General features: G+C 34.9%; 1 protein-coding gene across 2 annotated transcripts in view; it reads left to right on the forward strand.

Moving 5' to 3' along the window:
• The window catches only part of LOC308689201 (copine-8), a 148,520-nt gene that overhangs the window by 80,479 nt on the left and 46,934 nt on the right, over positions 1 to 21,107 (forward strand). For both annotated transcript variants that reach the window (XM_081362788.1, XM_081362787.1), the window contains exons 10-13: positions 605 to 646; positions 1,706 to 1,781; positions 9,049 to 9,102; positions 12,664 to 12,725. In XM_081362788.1, coding sequence (XP_081218914.1) covers positions 605 to 646; positions 1,706 to 1,781; positions 9,049 to 9,102; positions 12,664 to 12,725 — 234 coding nt within the window. The remainder of the gene's footprint in view (positions 1 to 604; positions 647 to 1,705; positions 1,782 to 9,048; positions 9,103 to 12,663; positions 12,726 to 21,107) is intronic.

Raw genomic sequence — 21,107 nt, forward strand, 5'->3', positions numbered from 1 at the left:
AGAAAGTGCCATGGAAGGAGGGGTAAGCTGATTTTTAGAGAGATTTTAGTATTAAGTCCAATTATTAAATGGATAGTTCTGGCTCTAAAATCTAAGTGGATTGGGCCATGTTTAAAAACAAATCTAAACATGTATATAATTCTATATAACCACTTCAAAAAAAGCCTTCACACACAGCACAGTATGTCTGATTTTAGTCATATTGGAATGATCAAATTGACGCTAATTGTTATTAGTTGTTATAATTGCAAAAAAAAAGTATGTTTCTTCAAGGAAATTGCATCATTCTCAACATACATAATCATTCAAGGTGTGCAATATTGTCCAAATAATTTTTTTTTTTGAAGAAATTCACACAAAGGCACAATGTACAATGCCACTGATAAACATTTATGTTTCTTTCCATCATGCACACACATGCTATAGACATATTTGATTATGTGAATAATTGTGGCATGGAATAATTGAATTCTCTAATCATGGATGGAATCATATTTCAGCTATTGATGTGTGATTGCACTCTCTATGCAGAAAAAAAGTTGAAATCTCAACAGTTTATGTTTAATATGGACCAATTCTCTGTCTCTCTCTGTCTCTTTCACAGAGCGATCAAGGTTGAAGTGTATGACTGGGATCGTGATGGCAGGTAATGAACTGTAAACTGTCACATGAAGCTTAAAATACTCATCTGACACTCACTGCATACATCCATTAATTATAGGGGACAGATAGCTAAAGTCTTCTCGGTGGGATACAGGAATGGAGCATGAAACAAATGATCAAATTGAATCAAAATCTTTAAGTAAATTTTTTTTGAGTACATTAGTGTTTTCTAACTAAAAAATTCAAATAGTTAGTTTTACATTTTTTTTTCATGGTCAAAATATGCGCAAAAAGATGTCCAATACAGATGCAAAAGCCAAAAACACACACTTTTGTGTTTAATGTTTCTGAACTCTATTCATAAAAAACACAAGTATGTGCAAACAAGCACAAAAGCTTTGAAATATACTTGTTCCTCCTATCTTATTTTTCCATAACCATGTCCTCTTAGACCTCTTCATGGTATTCTGATTGTGTCTTTTTCAGTACATAAACCATAACTGCATGTACTGTAAATATACATATTAGACTCTTATTTAGATACATTATTGGCTGGGATTTGTAAGCACGTTTGTATGTTTTTGTATTTTTTTGGAACCCAAATAAAGCCTGATCAGTCCATCCAACGCTATCTCACGACCAATTCGTATGAGTGAGTACGAGGTGACTAATACGTACGAATTTGAATGTCCTCACTCATACGAATTCGTACGGTTTGTCTAATCCTCAGTGGATGGGTAGGATTAGTGGCAGGGTCAGGGGTAGGTCATTCGTGTACGAATATGTAATATGTACGATTTAGCAAAAAAACGTATGAATTCGTACGAATTAGCCAGCTTGTAAAATACGTATTAATTGCTGTGAGATCGGGTTGGTCCATCACATACATTCACATGAATGATCATATTTGATGATAATATATTTTTTTGTATCGGGTGCTTTGTTCTAAAATAATTAATCTTTTCATTCATAGCATGATAAAAGGCTCAGTACTGTGAAACTTATCAGAGCTAAATTTTGAAAATGCAAAGCTCATTATGAAACAAATGTGATGTTCTCCAACAATGTTTCTGACCAATTTGTGTATGTGTGTGTTTTACAGCCATGACTTCATTGGAGAATTCAGCACAAGCTATAGAGAACTGTCAAGAGGCCAGTCACAATTTAATGTGTATGAGGTAATCTTATACATTTTAATAATTTGCAAAGCTCATTAACACGGTATTTTTCAAAGTAACTTCATAGTATAACAAATATAATTGTGGTGGCAAACTAAATTCTATCACTGAGTAAGAGACAGACATGTACCAATTGTCTTTAAAGATGATTTATTCCCTTTCAAGGAAAGGTCAGCAGTTATACAGAGTGGCTGCAGAGTGTGACAGTGAAGGGAGGGCATTATTCCTCCTTTATAGTCTTGACTCCCAGAATGTTATCTTTCTAGGTTAATGAAAATGTTTTCAACCATGCGTGGAACATTTCTAGACTTGTTCATCATATTCTACCCTTGAGCGTAGGCCCCTCTGTCACGGTCATATAATAGTCACACATGTCTCATTTCCAGCCATGTATGGGCCATTCTACAGAATTGGTGCAAACTGCTGTCCAACAACCAAAAAACACATTTAAGTATTCAAATTTTAGATGTTTGCTAAGATCCTTCTATTATTTGTTGAATCCCACAATAATATTTAAAATATAAGTAAACTTAATATATATGAAATCATCATTTATTGGGTACTTTCAATTGCGTGGTGGCTGTCCCGAACCCTAACCCCTAAATTTCAACTTGTGAAAATGATATTGAAATATATATATATAAAAAAATATCCATTGTTGTTTTTAAAAAATATATTTTTGATTTTGAAGGTAAAGTAAAATCAAATATATTTTTGATTTTGAAGGTGAAGTAAAAAAAAAAAAAAAACATTTATTTTATTTTTAAATCATGAAACTATGGAAGCTTGTTTCCGCCACAAAAAAAAAAAAAGATAATTGCGACTTTTTATCTCACAATTGCGAGTTTACATCTCGCAATTCTGACTTTATTTCTCAGAATTGCGAGATATAAAGTCAGAATTGCGTGAAATAAAGTCAGAATTCTGAGATATAAAGTCAGAATTGCGTGATATAAAGTCAGAATTCTGAGATATAAAGTCAGAATTGCGAGATATAAAGTCGCAATTGCGTCTTATAAAGTCAGAATTCTGACTTTTTTTCTCGCATTTGCGACTTTATATCACGCAATTCTGACTTTATATCTCAGAATTCTGACTTTATATCACGCAATTCTGACTTTATAACACATAATTGCGAGTTTATATCTCGCAATTCTGACATATTTTCTCAGAATTGTGAGATATAAAGTCCAATTCTAAGGGGGGGAAAAAAGACGGACTTTTTTTTTTTTTTACCTCAGAATAGTTTATATCTCACAATTCTGACTTTATAACACGCAATTGCGACTTTATATCATGCAATTCTGACTTTATATCTCCCAATTGCGTGATATAAAGTCAGAATTCTGAGATATAAAGTCAGAATTCTGAGATATAAAGTCAGAATTGCGTGATATAAAGTCGCATTGCGAGAAAAAAAGTCAGAATTCTGACTTTATAACACGCAATTCTGACTTTATATCTCAGAATTCTGACTTTATAACACGCAATTGCGACTTTATATCATGCAATTCTGACTTTATATCTCCCAATTGCGTGATATAAAGTCAGAATTCTGAGATATAAAGTCAGAATGCTGAGATATAAAGTCAGAATTGCGTGATATAAAGTCGCAATTGCGAGAAAAAAAGTCAGAATTCTGACTTTATAACACGCAATTCTGACTTTATATCTCAGAATTCTGACTTTATAACACGCAATTGCGACTTTAAAACACGCAATTCTGACTTTATATCTCGCAATTCTGAGAAATAAAGTCAGAATTGCGAGATGTAAACTCGCAATTGTGAGATAAAAAGTCGCAATTATCTTTTAAAATGTTTTATTCAGTGGCGGAAACAAGCTTCCATATGAAACTGATGTGTCACTACCAAAACATTGTGTGTTTTAGTCCATTGGCTGAGACTGATTTTAACCACACCCCTACATTTTTGATCAGGAAATATTATTGTGTGCCTCTCTCTCATAGTCTCTCTTTTATTATAGATAGGTACCATCATTTTTGGGAAATGTGTTCAAAAGTCTGAAAATCTGTGTGTGACTTTAAGGGACATCACTACCAAACACCTTTTTTCTGCAATTAAGCAAACTTTTTTGGGTGTAATTCCATAAAATTTTGTTTTTATGTGTGTACAACTGTTCAGAACTGTGCTAAGTAACCATGTGCTGGTTATCTTTGAACTAGGCTCAAACGTATCTAAAATTGTCACTACCAAAACAGTCACTACCGAAACGTGGTGAAGTTTCGGTTGTGACATCATGTTTTTTTTGTGTGTTATTCGATAAAATTTTGTTTTTGTGTGTGTACAACTGTTTAGAACTGTGCTAGGTAAACCATGTGCTGGTTATCATCTTTGAACTAGGCTCAAAAGTATCTTAAATTGTCACTACCGAAACAGTCATGACCGAAACATGCCATCATGGTTTTGGTAGTGACAAAAGGTAACACATGATCATTTATTTGGCCGAAATAAACAAACATTTTTGTACAATTTTGCAAATCATTAGTATCTTAGTATGTTTTAGTTGTGTTTTAGTATGCAAGTTAAAATTCTGTAATGTGATGTGGTTGCTACCAAAACATTACCGTCACTACAGAAAATGTGCCGTCACGACCGAAACATGGATGTTTTGTCTAAAATAAAGTATACTGAATTATCAACTAAGATGTTATTACAGTGTTTAATGAATCCTTAACTTTGAAATCAGCATGATTAGCTTAATGCCTTTTACAAAGAAAGATTGGATTCAAAATACAACAAATCTTATAAATTACACTTGAAATATTGTTAAAATTGTAACTGTTATTGATTTTATTATTGTGTTTCGGTAGTGTCAAATTTGGGGAGAGGAAAAATATTCCAAACCTTTCTGAAAATACAATATGATAATTAACTGAACAGTTACAAGAAATGTATACCTGGGATATTATACAATTTGCATACATACAAAATTTGTGGAAAAAGACACCTTTTTTTCAAGAATGGCCCGTATGCAATGGTCATATACATCCATTCATTCATAAGATCAATAACTGTTCTTTGTTCTATCAAATTATCAGAGAAGCATGTGACTCCACATGCAATCCTCGTGCAAATTATCCTATTATAATTACTGCCTTTCTAAGCAATTCCATTAATATTGAAAAATGCAAACATTACATTTCTTCCACATAACTTACAGACTTGTAGGCTGCAACTTCTGAATAAGTGAGAAAATCACAACTTCCAGACAACTTGCGAAAGTAATTTGTTTTCTCTGCTAATTTCCACACATTACAGTTCTCAGTGTGTGGGTAACAGAAAATAACTTTAAGATTTTTATGCATAATGAAAACCTATCTTAAAGAAACACATTAATACATGAAGTGTAGCTGGTTCCTTCAACACAGTCAATGTTGACATGAAACATATTTTTCCACTTAAGTAGATGTACAGTAGACCTGCATATGAAAGACATTTGGCTCTGGAACATCAAACCCAAACTAAATATACATATTTTATTATAGGTGTTGTTTATCATTTTAGCACAGTTCATTTATAATGTTAGTGAAGGGGCTTGTCATGATAATTTTCCACCTTCCTTATGGGCACAATGACATTTAATAATAATAATGCACACAATAACGATATTTGATATATTTGAAGTGAATTTATTTAGTTATAGTTATTTACAGCAGAATTTTGGACCAGTATTTCACAATGAGTGGGACTAGATAAACAATAGATATTCATATAAGCCATTTTTGCTGCTGTGCCTTTAATGCTTTTATTATATATATATATATATATATATATATATATATATATATATATATATATATATATATATATATATATATATATATATATATATATATATATATATATATATATATATATATATATATATATATATATATATATATATATATATATATATATATATATATATATATATACACACACACACACACACAGTATTAGTGCTGGGCAATGATTATCCAAAATAAAAGTTTGTTGTTATACGTTTATGTATATACATAATATATGTGTGTGTACTGTACATAATTATTTTGCTTGTATATCACACATATGTGTGTTATACATATGTGTGTGATAATTTTTGAACCACACCATTCAAAAAAATATTTAAGAAATATTTGCATGTATATATATTTATTCATCATTTATATCATAGATAAATATTTTATACATAACACATTTTTCTTAAATATATACATGCATGTGTGTGTATTTATATATACAAAATAATTATGCACAGTACACACACATATGTTATGTAACACAAACTTTATTTTGGATGCGATTAATAGCGATTAATTCATTGCCCAGCACTAATTATCTATATATAATTTTTAACTGCTGCATCCTTCAAAATCAATTACATTATGAAAGATTTGCAAAACAATCCAAGCTAAAGTATGCCGCTTAAATGGTCAGACTGAAATTATCAGTGACCTTGTTAAAAATAAACTCCAGATGCTTGTTTCTAACATTGCAAACCTTCAGAAGGATATATAGAGATGTAGGTGCTACACACAGCCAGGAAAATCAGGGTTTGATAGATTTCGTTTACATTTTACATTTATACATTAACATTTTGCTTTCTATAATTTAGAGTTCTTCTGGTGTTTAGTCCATTCGCTTGGAGTCATTTTTGCAGCTAGTTTTATTAAATCATCCTTTTGGACTGGGAAGGAAGTTTTGAGTTCTGAAAATTTAGTAGGTTTTCATAAGACTTTTTAAATCTGAAATGATGAGGAAAATGAGTGCATTTCAGATATGAGGATTTTGGGGTCATAATTCATATTACTTATAAATGTAGTCATTGTTTAAGTTAAAAGTAAATGCACCATTCAAAAAAAAATAGCCAGTGCTGAAATAAGTACTGAAAAGTACTGAAATATTTGGTTTCAATTTCAGATACAGTAACATCTTTCCCTGAGACTGCTGCCCCTATCAAATCTAAATAACAAAATGACAAATCTGAGAGAAATTCCATCTTTTGATAAAGGGATGATATAAAAAAAAATCTATGTTTTCTCAATTAGCGTGAGTCATTTCACATTGTCATTTAAGAGAAACACTCAGCAACGTGAGAATTTAGTTACAGATCTTGAGATGTTAGCAGATGATCTCAACCCACAGGCACTGCATTTGTTCAAAACTCATTTAGCATTAGTGAGTGGGAGGAAGAGATCATTTATTTTATATTTTTATATATGTGGCTCAGGCTTTTCCATATGTGAATAATCGTCACTTTTATCTCAGTCTTTTGTTGTGTTTGGTTGGTCTCACATGTTTATCTAGCCTCTTGTTTTGCTTTATTTTTCCCTTTCTCCTTTTCTTGCATGAACAAAAACGCTCATGGTGACACTTATTATATATATATATATATATATATATATATATATATATATATATATATATATATATATATATATATATATATATATATATATATATATATATATATATATATATATATATCAGTAAGGATTGGAATGAAGCAATGCATTTAATAATTCTGGTTCTCCACTTTATAACAAGATAAAGGTTTTAAGGTGAAAAATAAAGTAAACTCCAATTTAAAAAATAAAGGAATCAATGATCAATTTATTCATTTAAGACAAAAAATGTATAATAAATCACTTTCCCCTTTATTTAATTAATGTGTAAATTATTGTTTAAATGTCAGAATAAAATAAAACATTAATAACTATTTTTAAGTGTTGAGCAATTTCTTTTCTTAATCTTAACTTTTTGTGTATTTTTTATGTTAATATATCATTTTCTTTTCACATTTTAACAGAAAATATGAATTAATTATATGACCAATAAGTTATGTGTCAGGGTGTGGTGTGGGCTGAAGAAGACGAAGAGGCCAATGGCTCCAATACATAAATTTTACTAATTCACTTAGGCAAAATACAGGCCGAAGGTTTACACACACCAAACACCACGAGACTAAGACTATGACTATACAGAGACGAGAACGGACAAGGACTAACTGAACTGCAGGGAACTAAATACAGACACTGATGAACACTAATTAACAGAACACAGGTGAAACAGATGATAATTAATTAGACACAGGTGAATTAACTGAACTGATAATGACGGAAAGACAAGTCCAATGAAAAAACAAACTAAACAGAAACACAACAGAAACCCAACACTGACATTATGACAACATATGTTTTACACTGCTTTAACTCCTCAAAATAAGTCAACTTTTTTATGTTACACAAGACTCAACTCGTTTTTTTAAGTCAGTTTAATGTAATTTAAGTTGAAATGACTGAAACATCCAAGTTGATTGTACTTAAATTAAGGCAGCAGCTTTTTTTTTTTCTTTTTTTTTTTTTACAGTGTACATTTTGGGCCCTATTTTAAGGATCTAAGCGCATGGTCTAAAGCGCAAGTGCACTTAGGGCGTGTCCGAATCCACTTTTGCTAGTTTAACAACGGGAAAAATGGTCGGCGCGCCCGGTGCATGGTCTAAAAGGGTTGTCCCTAATTCTCATAATGAGTAATAGGTGTGTTTTGGGATTTACGTGTGTTAAACCAATCAGAGTCTCATCTCCCATTCCCTTTAAATGCCAGTTGCACTCGCGCCATGGCAGATTCGCTATTTAAATGACGGAATTTGATAGTGGAAAGACCGACGCCGTCTCCAGAGCGAGTGTGCGAGATTAAATCACGCAAGCAGACCATCTACTGGACAAGCTGCATTTCACCATATCTTTATGTACACAATAATAATCTTTTACATTGTAATCCTTTTATTTTAAATATTTGGCACGTTGTGGACCCGCCTATAGGCGAACATTACTAACGCGCTCTTTAAATAACAAAAAAATATATATATTGCGACTGACTTTAGACAGGTTTCAGTTGGTCAGTGGCACAGTCTATTTCTGTTGGCTCAAAATAGCAACGTGCCAACAATGCGCCAGAACACACCTCGTTTTCAGACCGGCACGCCCATGAGCGCAAATGCATTTTCTATTTAAACAACGTGGCGCAGGATGTGAAAATGATAACTGCGTCGGACTGAAACTAGCAAAAAACACTTGCATCGCACTTGGCGCTGCATTGCACCGGGTGTAAGATAGTGCCCATAGTTTTAATTTATCTTTGACTGTGTGTAGAAGGGCTGTCAAATAAATACAGTCCATGCATCTAAATTATGTAGCGTCTATAGTCTTATACAAATTCCATTATCCCTTAAGCGATGACATTCATAAATTTTCTCTCCACAGGTCATAAACCTTAAGAAGAAAGGCAAGAAGAAAAAATATCTCAACTCTGGAACCGTAAGCAAACATTTTTCATGTTGCTTTCTTGCTAGTGTATGATTTTGTTTTTGATGATTGATTTTTCTGAGTTGGAGAGAAACTACAAGTAACATTGCTGCTGACAAAAATATGACAAAAAAATATGATACAAAATGTGGTAACACTTTACAATAAGGTTCATTAGTTAACTACAGTACCTTAGTTAACATGAACTAAGAATGAACAATACTTCTTCAGCATTTATCAATCTTAGTTAATATTAATTTCAACATTTACTAATACCTTACCTGTCAACATTAGTTAATGCACTGTAAACTAACATGAACAAACAATGAACAGCTGTATTTTTATTAACTAACATTAACAAAGATTAATAAATACAGTAACAAATGTATTGCTCATTGTTAGTTCATGTTAGTTAATACATTAATGTTAACTAATGAACCGTATTAGTAGAATTATGATTCAGCTTGATTGACCGTGAAATTTATTAACTCTTGACATTGTCCCGCCCCCTGCCCTTAGGTTGACCTTGACTTCACATGACAGCGTCGCCTTTGACCTTGTGTCCTCCGGGGTTGGAAATGACGTATGAGCGTTGACTAATTGGTTGATGTGTATGCCCTCGTGAGTATAAGGTATCTATTGATTAAGGTTTGAACTTTTGTCCCAGTTATAAAGTCATGAAGGGTTATTTTTGTGAGCTCTGACATCCGGTTGTGTCACATGCCATTCCATCACATAGTGGGGGATTGCTGGGGACAGTGGAAGTGATAAAAAGAGGTTTTCTAATAATGACGTATATTTCACACAAACTAAAGTTGAAAAAGTTGAATAAAATAAATCATCTTACATTTTCAGAGAGTTGTAGAAGCTCCTTACATATAGATGTCCATACAACATGTGAATGGGGTTTACAAAAATGCAATATGTTCAATTAAAAAGATCTCTCTCACACCAGCGTTTCACAGTCATGAGACATTGTGTGAATGTTTTGTTAGTGCTAAATTTATTTCAAAGTATAATCTTAAGTTTAAGTTTAAATTATATCTTTTAAAAATAAAAGATGTTTTAAATTAAATTCAATTAATTATTTAAAGTCTTAATAAAAACAAATATTCTACATCGATGGTCTGTGGAAAAACTTGATTTGAACTTATTTATCAGGGTTATGTAGAATAATTCGAAGTGTCACAAGTCATCTCATACATGTGAAATGTGTTTTAAGTTGTATCTGTGAGAAAATCACCACATAGGCCTATCTTCAGAGAGAGAGATAGAGCAACAATGAAAACATTTAGAAACTGTGAAGCCTCAGGCTGTCCACATTGATAGGCTGCTTATAAGGTACTTCTAATCGCAAGCGTATCTTCTAAGAAGTTACTTGACAATAATGTTGGCTTCAGGATATACTGTAGGGTGACAGACCAGAGGAGCCTCTGTGCATCATGTCACAGCATATGTAATGTTAGTCTGCAAACGCCTTTCCAGAGCCAAAGTTTTGTTTGTACTAAATTCATTTCAAAGCCTAATCGTAAAAGTTTAAATATGATCTTTTAAAATGAAAAGATTGTTTAAATTAAATCTTGAAAGTTTTAATACATACGTATCTTCTATTTATCTTTTATCTTTAGAAGATTACCGTAATGATTTTGTGTAACGGTGACCTACAGTAGAGTATAATTTGTATTAAACTACGTCTGTTCAAAAACTTGTTAAAAATGTTAAAGAAAAAACTGTACTTAGTCATCTTAAATCTCATTTAGATAAAAAGATTCAATCAGCATTTTTGTCATGTTGTGTTTCAATTTTTATGGGGTGGGGTTTCCATGGCCATAATGATTTTTGTACTGTAACTACATTTTCTATCCCGTACACCTAAACATGACCATCACAGAAAACTCAATTTTTACATTTTCAAAAATACAAAATACAAAAATAAATAATTTAATATAATTTCTATTAAGTAATTTATTTTTGAAAAAATTTCAACAAGTTTTTGAACAGACGTTGTTTAATACAAATTATACTCTAGGTCACCGTTAAACAAAATCATTACAGTAATCTTCTAAAAGATAAATAGAAGATACGTATGTATTAAAACTTTCAAGATTTAATTTAAACAATCTTTTCATTTTAAAAGATCATGTTTAAACTTACGATTACACTTTGAAATGAATTTAGTACAAACAAAACTTTGGCTCTGGAAAGGCGTTTGCAGACTAACATTACATATGCTGTGACATGATGCACAGAGGCTCCTCTGGTCTGTCACCCTACAGTATATCCTGAAGCCAACATTATTGTCAAGTAACTTCTTTCTTAGAAGATACGCTTGCGATTAGAAGTACCTTATAAGCAGCCTATCAATGTGGACAGCCTGAGGCTTCACAGTTTCTAAATGTTTTCATTGTTGCTCTCTCTCTCTCTCTCTGAAGATAGGCCTATGTGGTGATTTTCTCACAGATACAACTTAAAACACATTTCACATGTATGAGATGACTTGTGACACTTTCGAATTTCGAATTATTTTGCATAACCCTGATAAATAAAAAATATACTTTAAGTTCAAGTCAAGTTATTCCACAGACCATCGATGTAGAATATTTGTTTTTATTAAGACTTTAAATAATTTATTGAATTTAATTTAAAATTCTTTATTTTTAAAAGATATAATTTAAACTTTTAAGATTATGCTTTGAAATTAATTTAGCACTAAACATTCACAACCTCTCATGACTGTGAAACGCTGTTTTTTGCATTTTTGTAAACCCCATTCACATGTTGTATGGACAACTATATGTAAGGAGCTTCTACAACTCTCTGAAAATGTAAGATGATTTATGTTATTCAACTTTTTCAACTTTAGTTTGTGTGAAATATACGTCATTATTAGAAAACCTCTTTTTATCACTTCCACTGTCCCCAGCAATCCCCCACTATGTGATGGAATGGCATGTGACACAACCGGATGTCAGAGCTCACAAAAATAACCCTTCATGACTTTATAACTGGGACAAAAGTTCAAACCTTAATCGATAGATACCTTATACTCACGAGGGCATACACATCAACCAATTAGTCAACGCTCATACGTCATTTCCAACCCCGGAGGACACAAGGTCAAAGGCGACGCTGTCATGTGAGGTCAAGGTCAACCCAAGGGCAGGGGGCGGGACAATGTCAAGAGTTTTCACGGTCATCAATCATTTTGACAGAAGCCGTATCATAATTCTACTCTTATTGTAAAGTGTTACCAAAAATGTTATATCACGGCATGTGTAAATTTATTTCACAATAACGATATATATCACAATATACTTTAGACACTTTAGATGACACTTTCAACATTTGCCAATCAATTTTATATAACATCTGTACATTGAATTCTGTCTAGTTAGTAGCTTGACAAGCTACAGTTTAAAAGAAGTTTTCCCAACAGTTTTTAGCTGCTGTTTTGTTGTGTATGCTTGAGCCAGTTTCTTTATTTAAATCAGAATCGCTCAAAATAATCAGTCAACCGTTGATATAACGACATGAGAGCACACAAAATCACATTTCCCGACTTCATGTTTCCAGGTGACACTGCTCTCGTTTCTCGTTGATATTGAAGTCACCTTCCTGGACTACATCAAAGGCGGGTAAGTGATGTTTCGCTCATTTGCAAACACTTCTCTTCTTTTACAATCCCCAACAGATAACACATCATGGAACGGAAAGTTGACTTGGTGCATTTAAATTCTTACATTACCAGTGGTCAAGCCCAGAACGTGGCCTGCGTCCTCAACAGCAGGTCTCGACTGGTTCTTGAAGTCCTTCTTGGCAATTACACTGGCAATACAGATGACAGACTTCAAGCCGGGCACCATGAGTGATCAAGTCCATTCATGGTAGATGATAGATGAGGTTGGGTTGCTATTCTTAGCGCAGGTGTGTGCGATTAAATGCGAGGGGTAGGCAGGGTTCATCCATGCATGGCAGATCGCACGCCCACACTGAGCGACGCTTTTCATTATGGTGGCTGCGGCCACCTCTGCTCTGACACGACACCACCAGACGTCCATTTTAATGGCTACTCCTTCCTTTTAGTCTGAGATGTTGTGGTGAAAGGTCAGTGCACTTGAGATGAATTCGTCTGCAGTCTGCATGTGTCTCTTACACTTGCTGTTACCATACTGGAATGTACAGCTCATCATTTATTGATTTCATCCAATTACAAAGCAGAATTCATAGAACGAAGAACTCGTTTGCTAATGGATAATGATGGCTGAACGGGATAGTTTATCCGACAATGCAACTTGTGTTATTAATTAGAATTATGATGTTCCAAAGCCATAAGCTGGTAAAATTTTGGGTCTTTCATGTGTAGTAACCGAACCCAATGCACTTTTTTTTATTCTTCACACGCAAGCTTCATTAGAGGTGAAGATAATCAGGGAATAATGACATCAGTGTCAATGACAAAGAAAAAGCTAAACTTTTTAAAAGGAGGGAAAAACCCTTTTACCAAGTGATTAGAAATGTGCTCGTTGTATCCATGTTGGTTTTATGAGGTTTTGAAAAATGTCTGACAAACATTTTGCTAAAGAGCAGTTTTGTTTAACCATATTTTTTTAAGAAATAACAATAAATGACAATGCCAAAATTCTTAATAAGGTTGACTTTTAAGTCACTTCATTCTTTCAATATGTATTTTTTCCCCTTTATTTTGATATTGGTTCTTTCACCCTGACATTTTGTTACTTTATGCCCCCCAAAAATATGAAATTACTATTAAAAAAACGTGCATCAAAGAAGAGGTGTATTGAAGTCACGCTATGTCTGAATTACATTTTTAAGAAATAAATAGATAGGACAAAAAATAAGTGTCTTGCGGTTGACTCCTACATTTCAATCTGTTCTTCACACAAAGCTGTTGTATGGTTTCAGAAGACCTTGAGGGGATGGAAAGGCGTAGCGCCGAGCACTAGTCCCAAACAGATGAGTAATATTATAATAAATAAAATCCTGTGAGCCAATAAACAATAAAACAATAAAATCCTGTGAGCTTTTTGGCCTATATTTCTGATATATTTTTGAAGACTTCGTAAATGAACTTTGTAACGATGTTGAAGGCTCAGGGAAGAACGAGGCAGGAACTGGCAAAATTTCAACATAACTTAAATAAAAATATAAACATAAAAAACAAAGCAAAAGTAAAGCTCACGGATGACTGCCGCATAAACTAAGGGTACGTTTACGCGACAACGATATGCTTAAAACGGATAAGTTTTCTGTGTACAGTTGTCACCATTACCAAAATGATCCCCATTTACACGGATCCGCGAAAACGGCTAAAAACGCTGTATTCTGCTGCCAGGCCATTAGATGGCGACGAAACACTATAGACTGAACACGTAATACGCATGTGCATTATGTCATCGTCTACAGAGATTAGCGTTTTTATTGTTTACACAGAGACCGTTTTCAAAAAAGTTTGCGTTTTCACCCAAAACGCTGTTGTCGTGTAAATGATCGGCCAAAACGCATAAAACGTTTTACATTTTTAGTTGAAAACGGTGTCGTGTTATCAGCCCCTAAAACAAAACAATGACATAAAGTCCAGGTCTGGTCACTGTCGTCACCCCTCTTTTTATCCTTCCGGAGCTCTTCCGTGGGACTCGAGACCAGTGTGGCGCGCCACAAACTACTTTTATAATTATTTTAATAGTGCTTCTAGAGTTTTTCTGTCATGGTCACAACTGTGTAAAGATTCTTCAAAAATATCTCATTTTGTGTTTCATTCCCAGAAACAACCACATGTAAACCACATGTTTTGGCTAAACTATTCCTTTAAGCGAGTAAATAGACAGACATGCACATGCAAGTTCACATACAGTAGTGCATTTATATATTTAATCTTATTTTCAGAAGACAACTCCCAAAGCGATGTTTCTTGGCGGTAATGGCTGCTGTTTTTGGTGCATGTCATTGTGTGAACGGCTAGAGTGGAAACTTGTGTAGGGCTGTAAATGGATTTTGTCGAGAACTCTCTCACATTACGTAATGGTAGCCACGTTTTCCGTTCCCCTATTTATGCACATTTTTCCTCTGCCGTGATAAAAGCTTCTCTGCACCTGTTGGCTGTTGCAGTTTGAAACACTGTTAGTGTAATTCTGCATGACAGTATTTATGCTGTAGCCCACAGCAAAATACTCTTAAGTATTTTTCAGTAAGCACACTTACTGAAAAAGTTGGTACATTTACCTTGCTTGCTCAATACCAAGTTGAGATTTAAAGGTAATTAGAAAAGTTTTATTATTTAGAAAAGTTATATTATATTTTTAAATATTTTTCCAGCTCTCTGATCTAGTTGTGAGAAATGCAATTGAAACCTTTGTAAAGACACTCATATACAGTGTGCACACCTATGACCGTACTGTATATCAACTGAATTCTATATAATAATGCCCCAAGTTGCTTGGCAACTGCAAGCTGCCTGTAAAAACAGTAATGCGCTATAATTATTTGGCATTGTGTCATGCCCAACAACCTGCTTATGTGATATTGTTTATCATATCTATATCAAATTTTAAATTTATAAAAAATTTCTGCAACCCTGCAGAGGATAAAGCGGTTTGGAGAATGAATGGATTTTTTTACCAATCATAATTATCGAAGCTCTTTTTTTATTAAATTGTATATAACATTTAAAATGAATTAATAATGTAATAATAATTTTTACATTCAATTACAAGATGGCTTAGCTAAATATTTATTTCATTTATTTATGTAGACTTTTTATATCCACTGTATTTAATTGGCCATTATTTGACCTGCTATTAGGCTGACTGAATGCTTTACTGTGATAAACAGCTAGGGCCCTATTTTAACGATCTAAGCGCATGCGTAGACACGTGTCCGTATCCACTTTTGCTAGTTTTACGATGGGAAAAATGGTCGGCGCGCATGGTCTAAAAGAGTTGTCCCTATTCTCTTAATGAGTAATGGGTGTGTTTTGGGTGTAACGTGCAATAAACCAATCAGAGTCTCATCTCCCATTCCTTTTAAAAGCCAGTTGCGCTCGCACCACGGCGGATTAGCTATTTATATGGTGGAATTTGCAAGAGGAAAAACTGAACGCTTCTCTAGCAAGGAAATGGATCTGCTCGTGAGCGAGGTTAAAGCGTGCGAACAGACCATCTACAGGACAAAGTGTACATGCGTTGTGAACTCGCCGGCGCACCTTACTAACGCGCTCTTTAAAAAAGAAAAAATTGCATTGCTATTTTTAAGGCAACTGAAATAGACTGCGCCATTGACCAACTGAAACCTGGTCTAAGTCAATGGCGCAGTCTATTTCAGTTGCCTGAACACACCTCGTTTTCAGACCATTTGCTATTTAAACAACGTGGCACAGGATGTGAAAATTAAAACTGCGTCAGGCTGAAACTAGCAGAAAACACTGGCGCCACGTTGCGCCGGATGTTAGTTAGGGCCCCTAGTGTTTCTCCCTTATCTTCTCACTGTTTTCTCCTCTTATCTCTCTCATCGCCATCTCTCTGTCATCTGTTCGTTTGTGGCGTCCCTGAGCAGTGATTGACACTAGTCTAGAGTGTACCTCATTAGCTGCAGGAGATGAAGAGCACAGCGCTCTAGAGAGACAGCCACTGTGATGAAGAACAATCCAATCAGTTAATTGGTATTAGGGAGCCCTCAAGGAGAAGAACTCTGCGAGCATCTGCAGTCCTAAATTACAACTCGGTGTGTGGAGTTATCTCAAAGGACAGCTGTTGTCAGCCACGTTAGAGTGTTTGGTTGACGATTTTGCTCCCTGGATTGAGCCATGCTAACAGCTGTCTTTTTACATCAGAGGGAAAAGCTCGACGGATTTACGATTCATAAATTATTTTACGCTGTTGCATGTCAACTTGGCCGTTATTTACTTTAATCTAATGAATTGGGATTTCAACTGGCAGAATGGATTCGATGTTACTGTCATCAGTATTCCATCTGTTAGCTTAACAACTAATTAGCTCTCACATGCTACAAAATAAGACTAACCTAACCAGAATATATGATGGGAATGTAGAGCAAAGAGAATGTCAACCCATTTCACTTCCATATTTGTAAGCGAATCTAGCCTGACGTCATCATACTCAGATTCTAGTCAGAATATGAGTCTGATACTGCTCCATTGGGCTGTGATTATGGGGCGTGTTTCAACCGAACCAGGAAAGAAAATGCCTCTGCACTTAATTGGATAGACCTACAACCAATCAGAGCAACGGAGTAAAGTGACGTATGTTCTTCATTCATCTTTCCGATCGACAAATGCCTTGATCGCGGTTCTCTGTTCCTCTAATAATAGACGTGATGGCGGAATCTACACATGATGTTTCATAAACAAAGTTCGGGAGGAGCACGTTCAAATAATCAATCCAATCAACTTGTCAACAAACAATTACCATGTCTACCCTATCAGCATGAGAGGAAGCATATATATATATATTCACTCTGTCAACTCGCCTAACATTCCTTGACAGTTTTCAGCATCCCTCCACTCAGTCTTGGCTTGTTCTTCCACAGCCAGGAATACAGGTGGAGTTAGTACTTTGGGTTTGGGCCGAATACCGAGCCCGGAGCCCTCTCCTCAGACAGCACGCCAAATACACATTTATTCTATCTGACTTATTTGTAAGTGTGAACTCATGAAATCTCAATTCTCCAGCGGCAGTCATCTTTGTTGTAAACGAATTCAGCCCTTCTCAACCCAAGCACTCTTTGGTGACTTGGATGATTACGTTACTGAGCTGTCCATCTCGTATAAAGCCCGCCCTGACAATTTGATTGGTCCGAACAGCTCTGGTTCGAGCATAATTGCACCACAACGGATCAAGTCCAGACCGAACTTCCCGACCTCAAATGTTGTGGGCAGGGCTAAGTTCGGCTGGCATCCAGGCTAGAGCGAATCAGGATATTCAGTGAGAAAAAAATTAAGTTGGACTTGATTTTATCCATTTGAGGGGCTTTCGCACCTGGGTAGTTCAAGGAACTTAGTCATAGGAACTAGCCACCAGGGTCTTTCCCTGAGAATTAATGGTTGCCTTAGGAACATTTTCCTGATTGCATTCTCATCGTCAGTAGGAACTCCTAAGTGACGTAAACCGCACTTGTTGTTGTGACTTTTATTTTGACGGTGCGGCAGACTTTTATTTTGACGGCGCTGAGAATGCCTGAGCCTGAGCACACAGTCTCCGTTTTCATTAGTTTACTATCTGTCTAACAATCCTGTCTAATAAGTTATTAGATAGAACTGTTATACATAGAAAGACTATATAAAAGGCATTAGCGTATGCCATGTGGTTGATGTCCAATGTTGCTAGCTGAGCAGAAATACATAATCATCTATCACTGTTTTCCATGTTGGAAGAGTTAGTTTCAGGAGTAAATATAGGCTATAATCTGTGTGTTTACACAGCTTTTTTTTTTTAAATGGCGGGTGCCGGTGTTTCACGTGCGTTCGGCCAATCAGCGAACACTAAAGTCACTGGTAGTTCCTATAGTGCTGGTTTAGACCCTACTGTGAAGTAGGAGTTAAGTTAGTACCTCCAAAAGAAGTTCCTAGAACTAAAATCATTCCTAGTTCCTGCGATGCTTCCGCCAATAGTTCTAGGAACTATGAAAAGTGCAAAAGCCCTTTGATTGGATCATGAAAAGTGGATATTCTTTACGAGAATGGAGCCAAATGTGAGCTTACTAAAACAATGCGTAAATAGCTATTTTGGTATTGGTTAACGCTATAGACCTTATGCGCCAGAGAAACGAGGGCGCCGCCATCTTTAGAATATTGTCTTTGAACTTCCGTTTTTGCGGTCGCTCTGTATATTCCTATGGCATTGCTGTCCAGGAGTAATTAGCTTTTCAAGTGGATTTACTTAATGTAAAGTTAACGAAAGTTATCATGAGGATTGTAATGTTTAAAGCAGATGTCTTAACAAATGTCAGTAGACTGGGAAGATTTTAAAACGAGCCGTTCATTCATAAATACGCAATATCACTGTGAAAATACAGACCGGAAGTCAAAAGACAACGAGCGCAGCGCTGAAAAGGGGCGGGGCTACATAAGGTCTATACAAAGGAACAAGGGCCTAGGTGACATCAGCGGAATAGGAACGTTGTTTTAGAAGTTGGTGTTATAATTTGGAAAAAGAGTATAAACACAAATACTTTTAGAACAATGTCCAAACATAATTTGTTTACAATAAGGCCAGAATTGTGTATTAAGAAAGAAACTTGCATTTTTCCATTTTGATTTCATGCTGACTTTAAGAGGTGGTTAAAACATCCTGAATCTGTGAGAAATCGTCCAATTATCATCATTTTTTTTTTTTTTTTTTTTTTTTGCTAACTCCTGAGCAGCAGTTGGTTTAGGTCAGAGTTAAGAAAGATGTAACACTCATGAGCTCATTATGAAAGAAAATAAATTCAGACACATATAAGTGGACTTATCTAGCATATGTGACTTTTCAGATGTATATTGTAGTTAGGTAATGCAGTATTGACTAAATTGCTTCATCTCCTGAAGTCCCTTGTCTCCAGATGGACAGTCTCCCCTCACCTCTAGTCAACAACATCTGTCGTCTCCCGTGCTTATGTCACAAGACATTTCTCCAGCCACCGGCTCATGCATACAGAGCACCTCATCAGCTTTCAGGAGACCTTGGAAAAAGAACAAAAACTCAACTTTTATTAATAATCATTCTATCAGACCAAAAGAAAGCTGTCCCAGTGTGATGGTTTTTGTCTACTTTAATCCATCTTTGTCAGGGCTCAACAACAAGAATGTTTTTTTGCAGGCATGGTCAGGCCAGTAATTCATAATTCATATATCTAACCTTTTTTTCTGGCCCTACCACAAAACAAAAAAAAACAAAAACATTTTCTACCCCACAGGAAAAAAAGGTTTTGCAACATAATTTATTAGGTTTACTACAAAATTATGCCTTTTTGAGATGATGTAATTAAGACATCACAACTAGACACAACTAGACAGTTCAAATTTTTAAACAATGTATAAAGGACAAATGTTATTGAGGACAAATGAAAACTATAAACTGATTACCAATTACAAATAATCAAAATTAAGGAACACCTGGAATATGTATTAATAAATTGATGAGGTTCTTGGACAGTTTTTCAAATTCAAGCACACCATGGACAGGGCAACATCATGTCAATAGTTTATTGTTTTATCCAATTTATTAAGATTAAATGTTGAGTATATGATAGGGACATGAAAATGTACTGCACTGTAGGAATAATCCAGCTTTTATATCACGGTACTGTTTTCTCTTTTGACGATTCCTTATGTTTATACCATGGAAACATTTTAACAATGCAGTATATGAAGTGGCTGATATCCATAATACTTCATTTCCTTTTACTCACACCCATACTGTTCGTCTTTACCCACATTCCTAGAAGCAGGTGTATTTGGGATTTGGTCAAATAATGAAACCTGATATTCTTGTGGATTTTCTCTGAACATCTGAGTCCCATCTGTGGCAGAGGCAGCCCTCATCTTCCAACTCTCATTTTCTCAGACATTGAGTTTCGCACCTGCATTCACAGTAACCGCCCCCAGTACAAACACACTAAGATAGCAGGTATAATAGTATGCTGCTGCCACAAATCTCTTAGTAATAACTAAGAGATTTGTGGCAGCGTACTGTACTGTAAGTCATCCCCTATTGGATGGAATATATGTGGGAGTGCATGGCCATGATCTTTTCCCCTTTGACCTCCTAATGAATGCCTTTCTCTCTTCTGACTTTTGATTTCACTATGAAATGGTGGTTAGGTACCACTGACATAGATACAGATTGGTTTTCAGCTCTCTTCGGGAAGCAAATTGGGACATGAAATCCCAGGGGGTTACAGCAGAATGAAATATGAGGTTTTGAATGAGTAAGCCTGGTGTTATGATGTTATGTGTTCTGTGAATGACTTCCTCATTGATATGGCTAGTGCACCATGATCAA

The sequence above is a fragment of the Scardinius erythrophthalmus genome, assembly GCF_964197995.2.
Source record: "Scardinius erythrophthalmus genome assembly, chromosome: 4".
Classification (NCBI taxonomy): Eukaryota; Metazoa; Chordata; class Actinopteri; order Cypriniformes; family Leuciscidae; genus Scardinius; species Scardinius erythrophthalmus.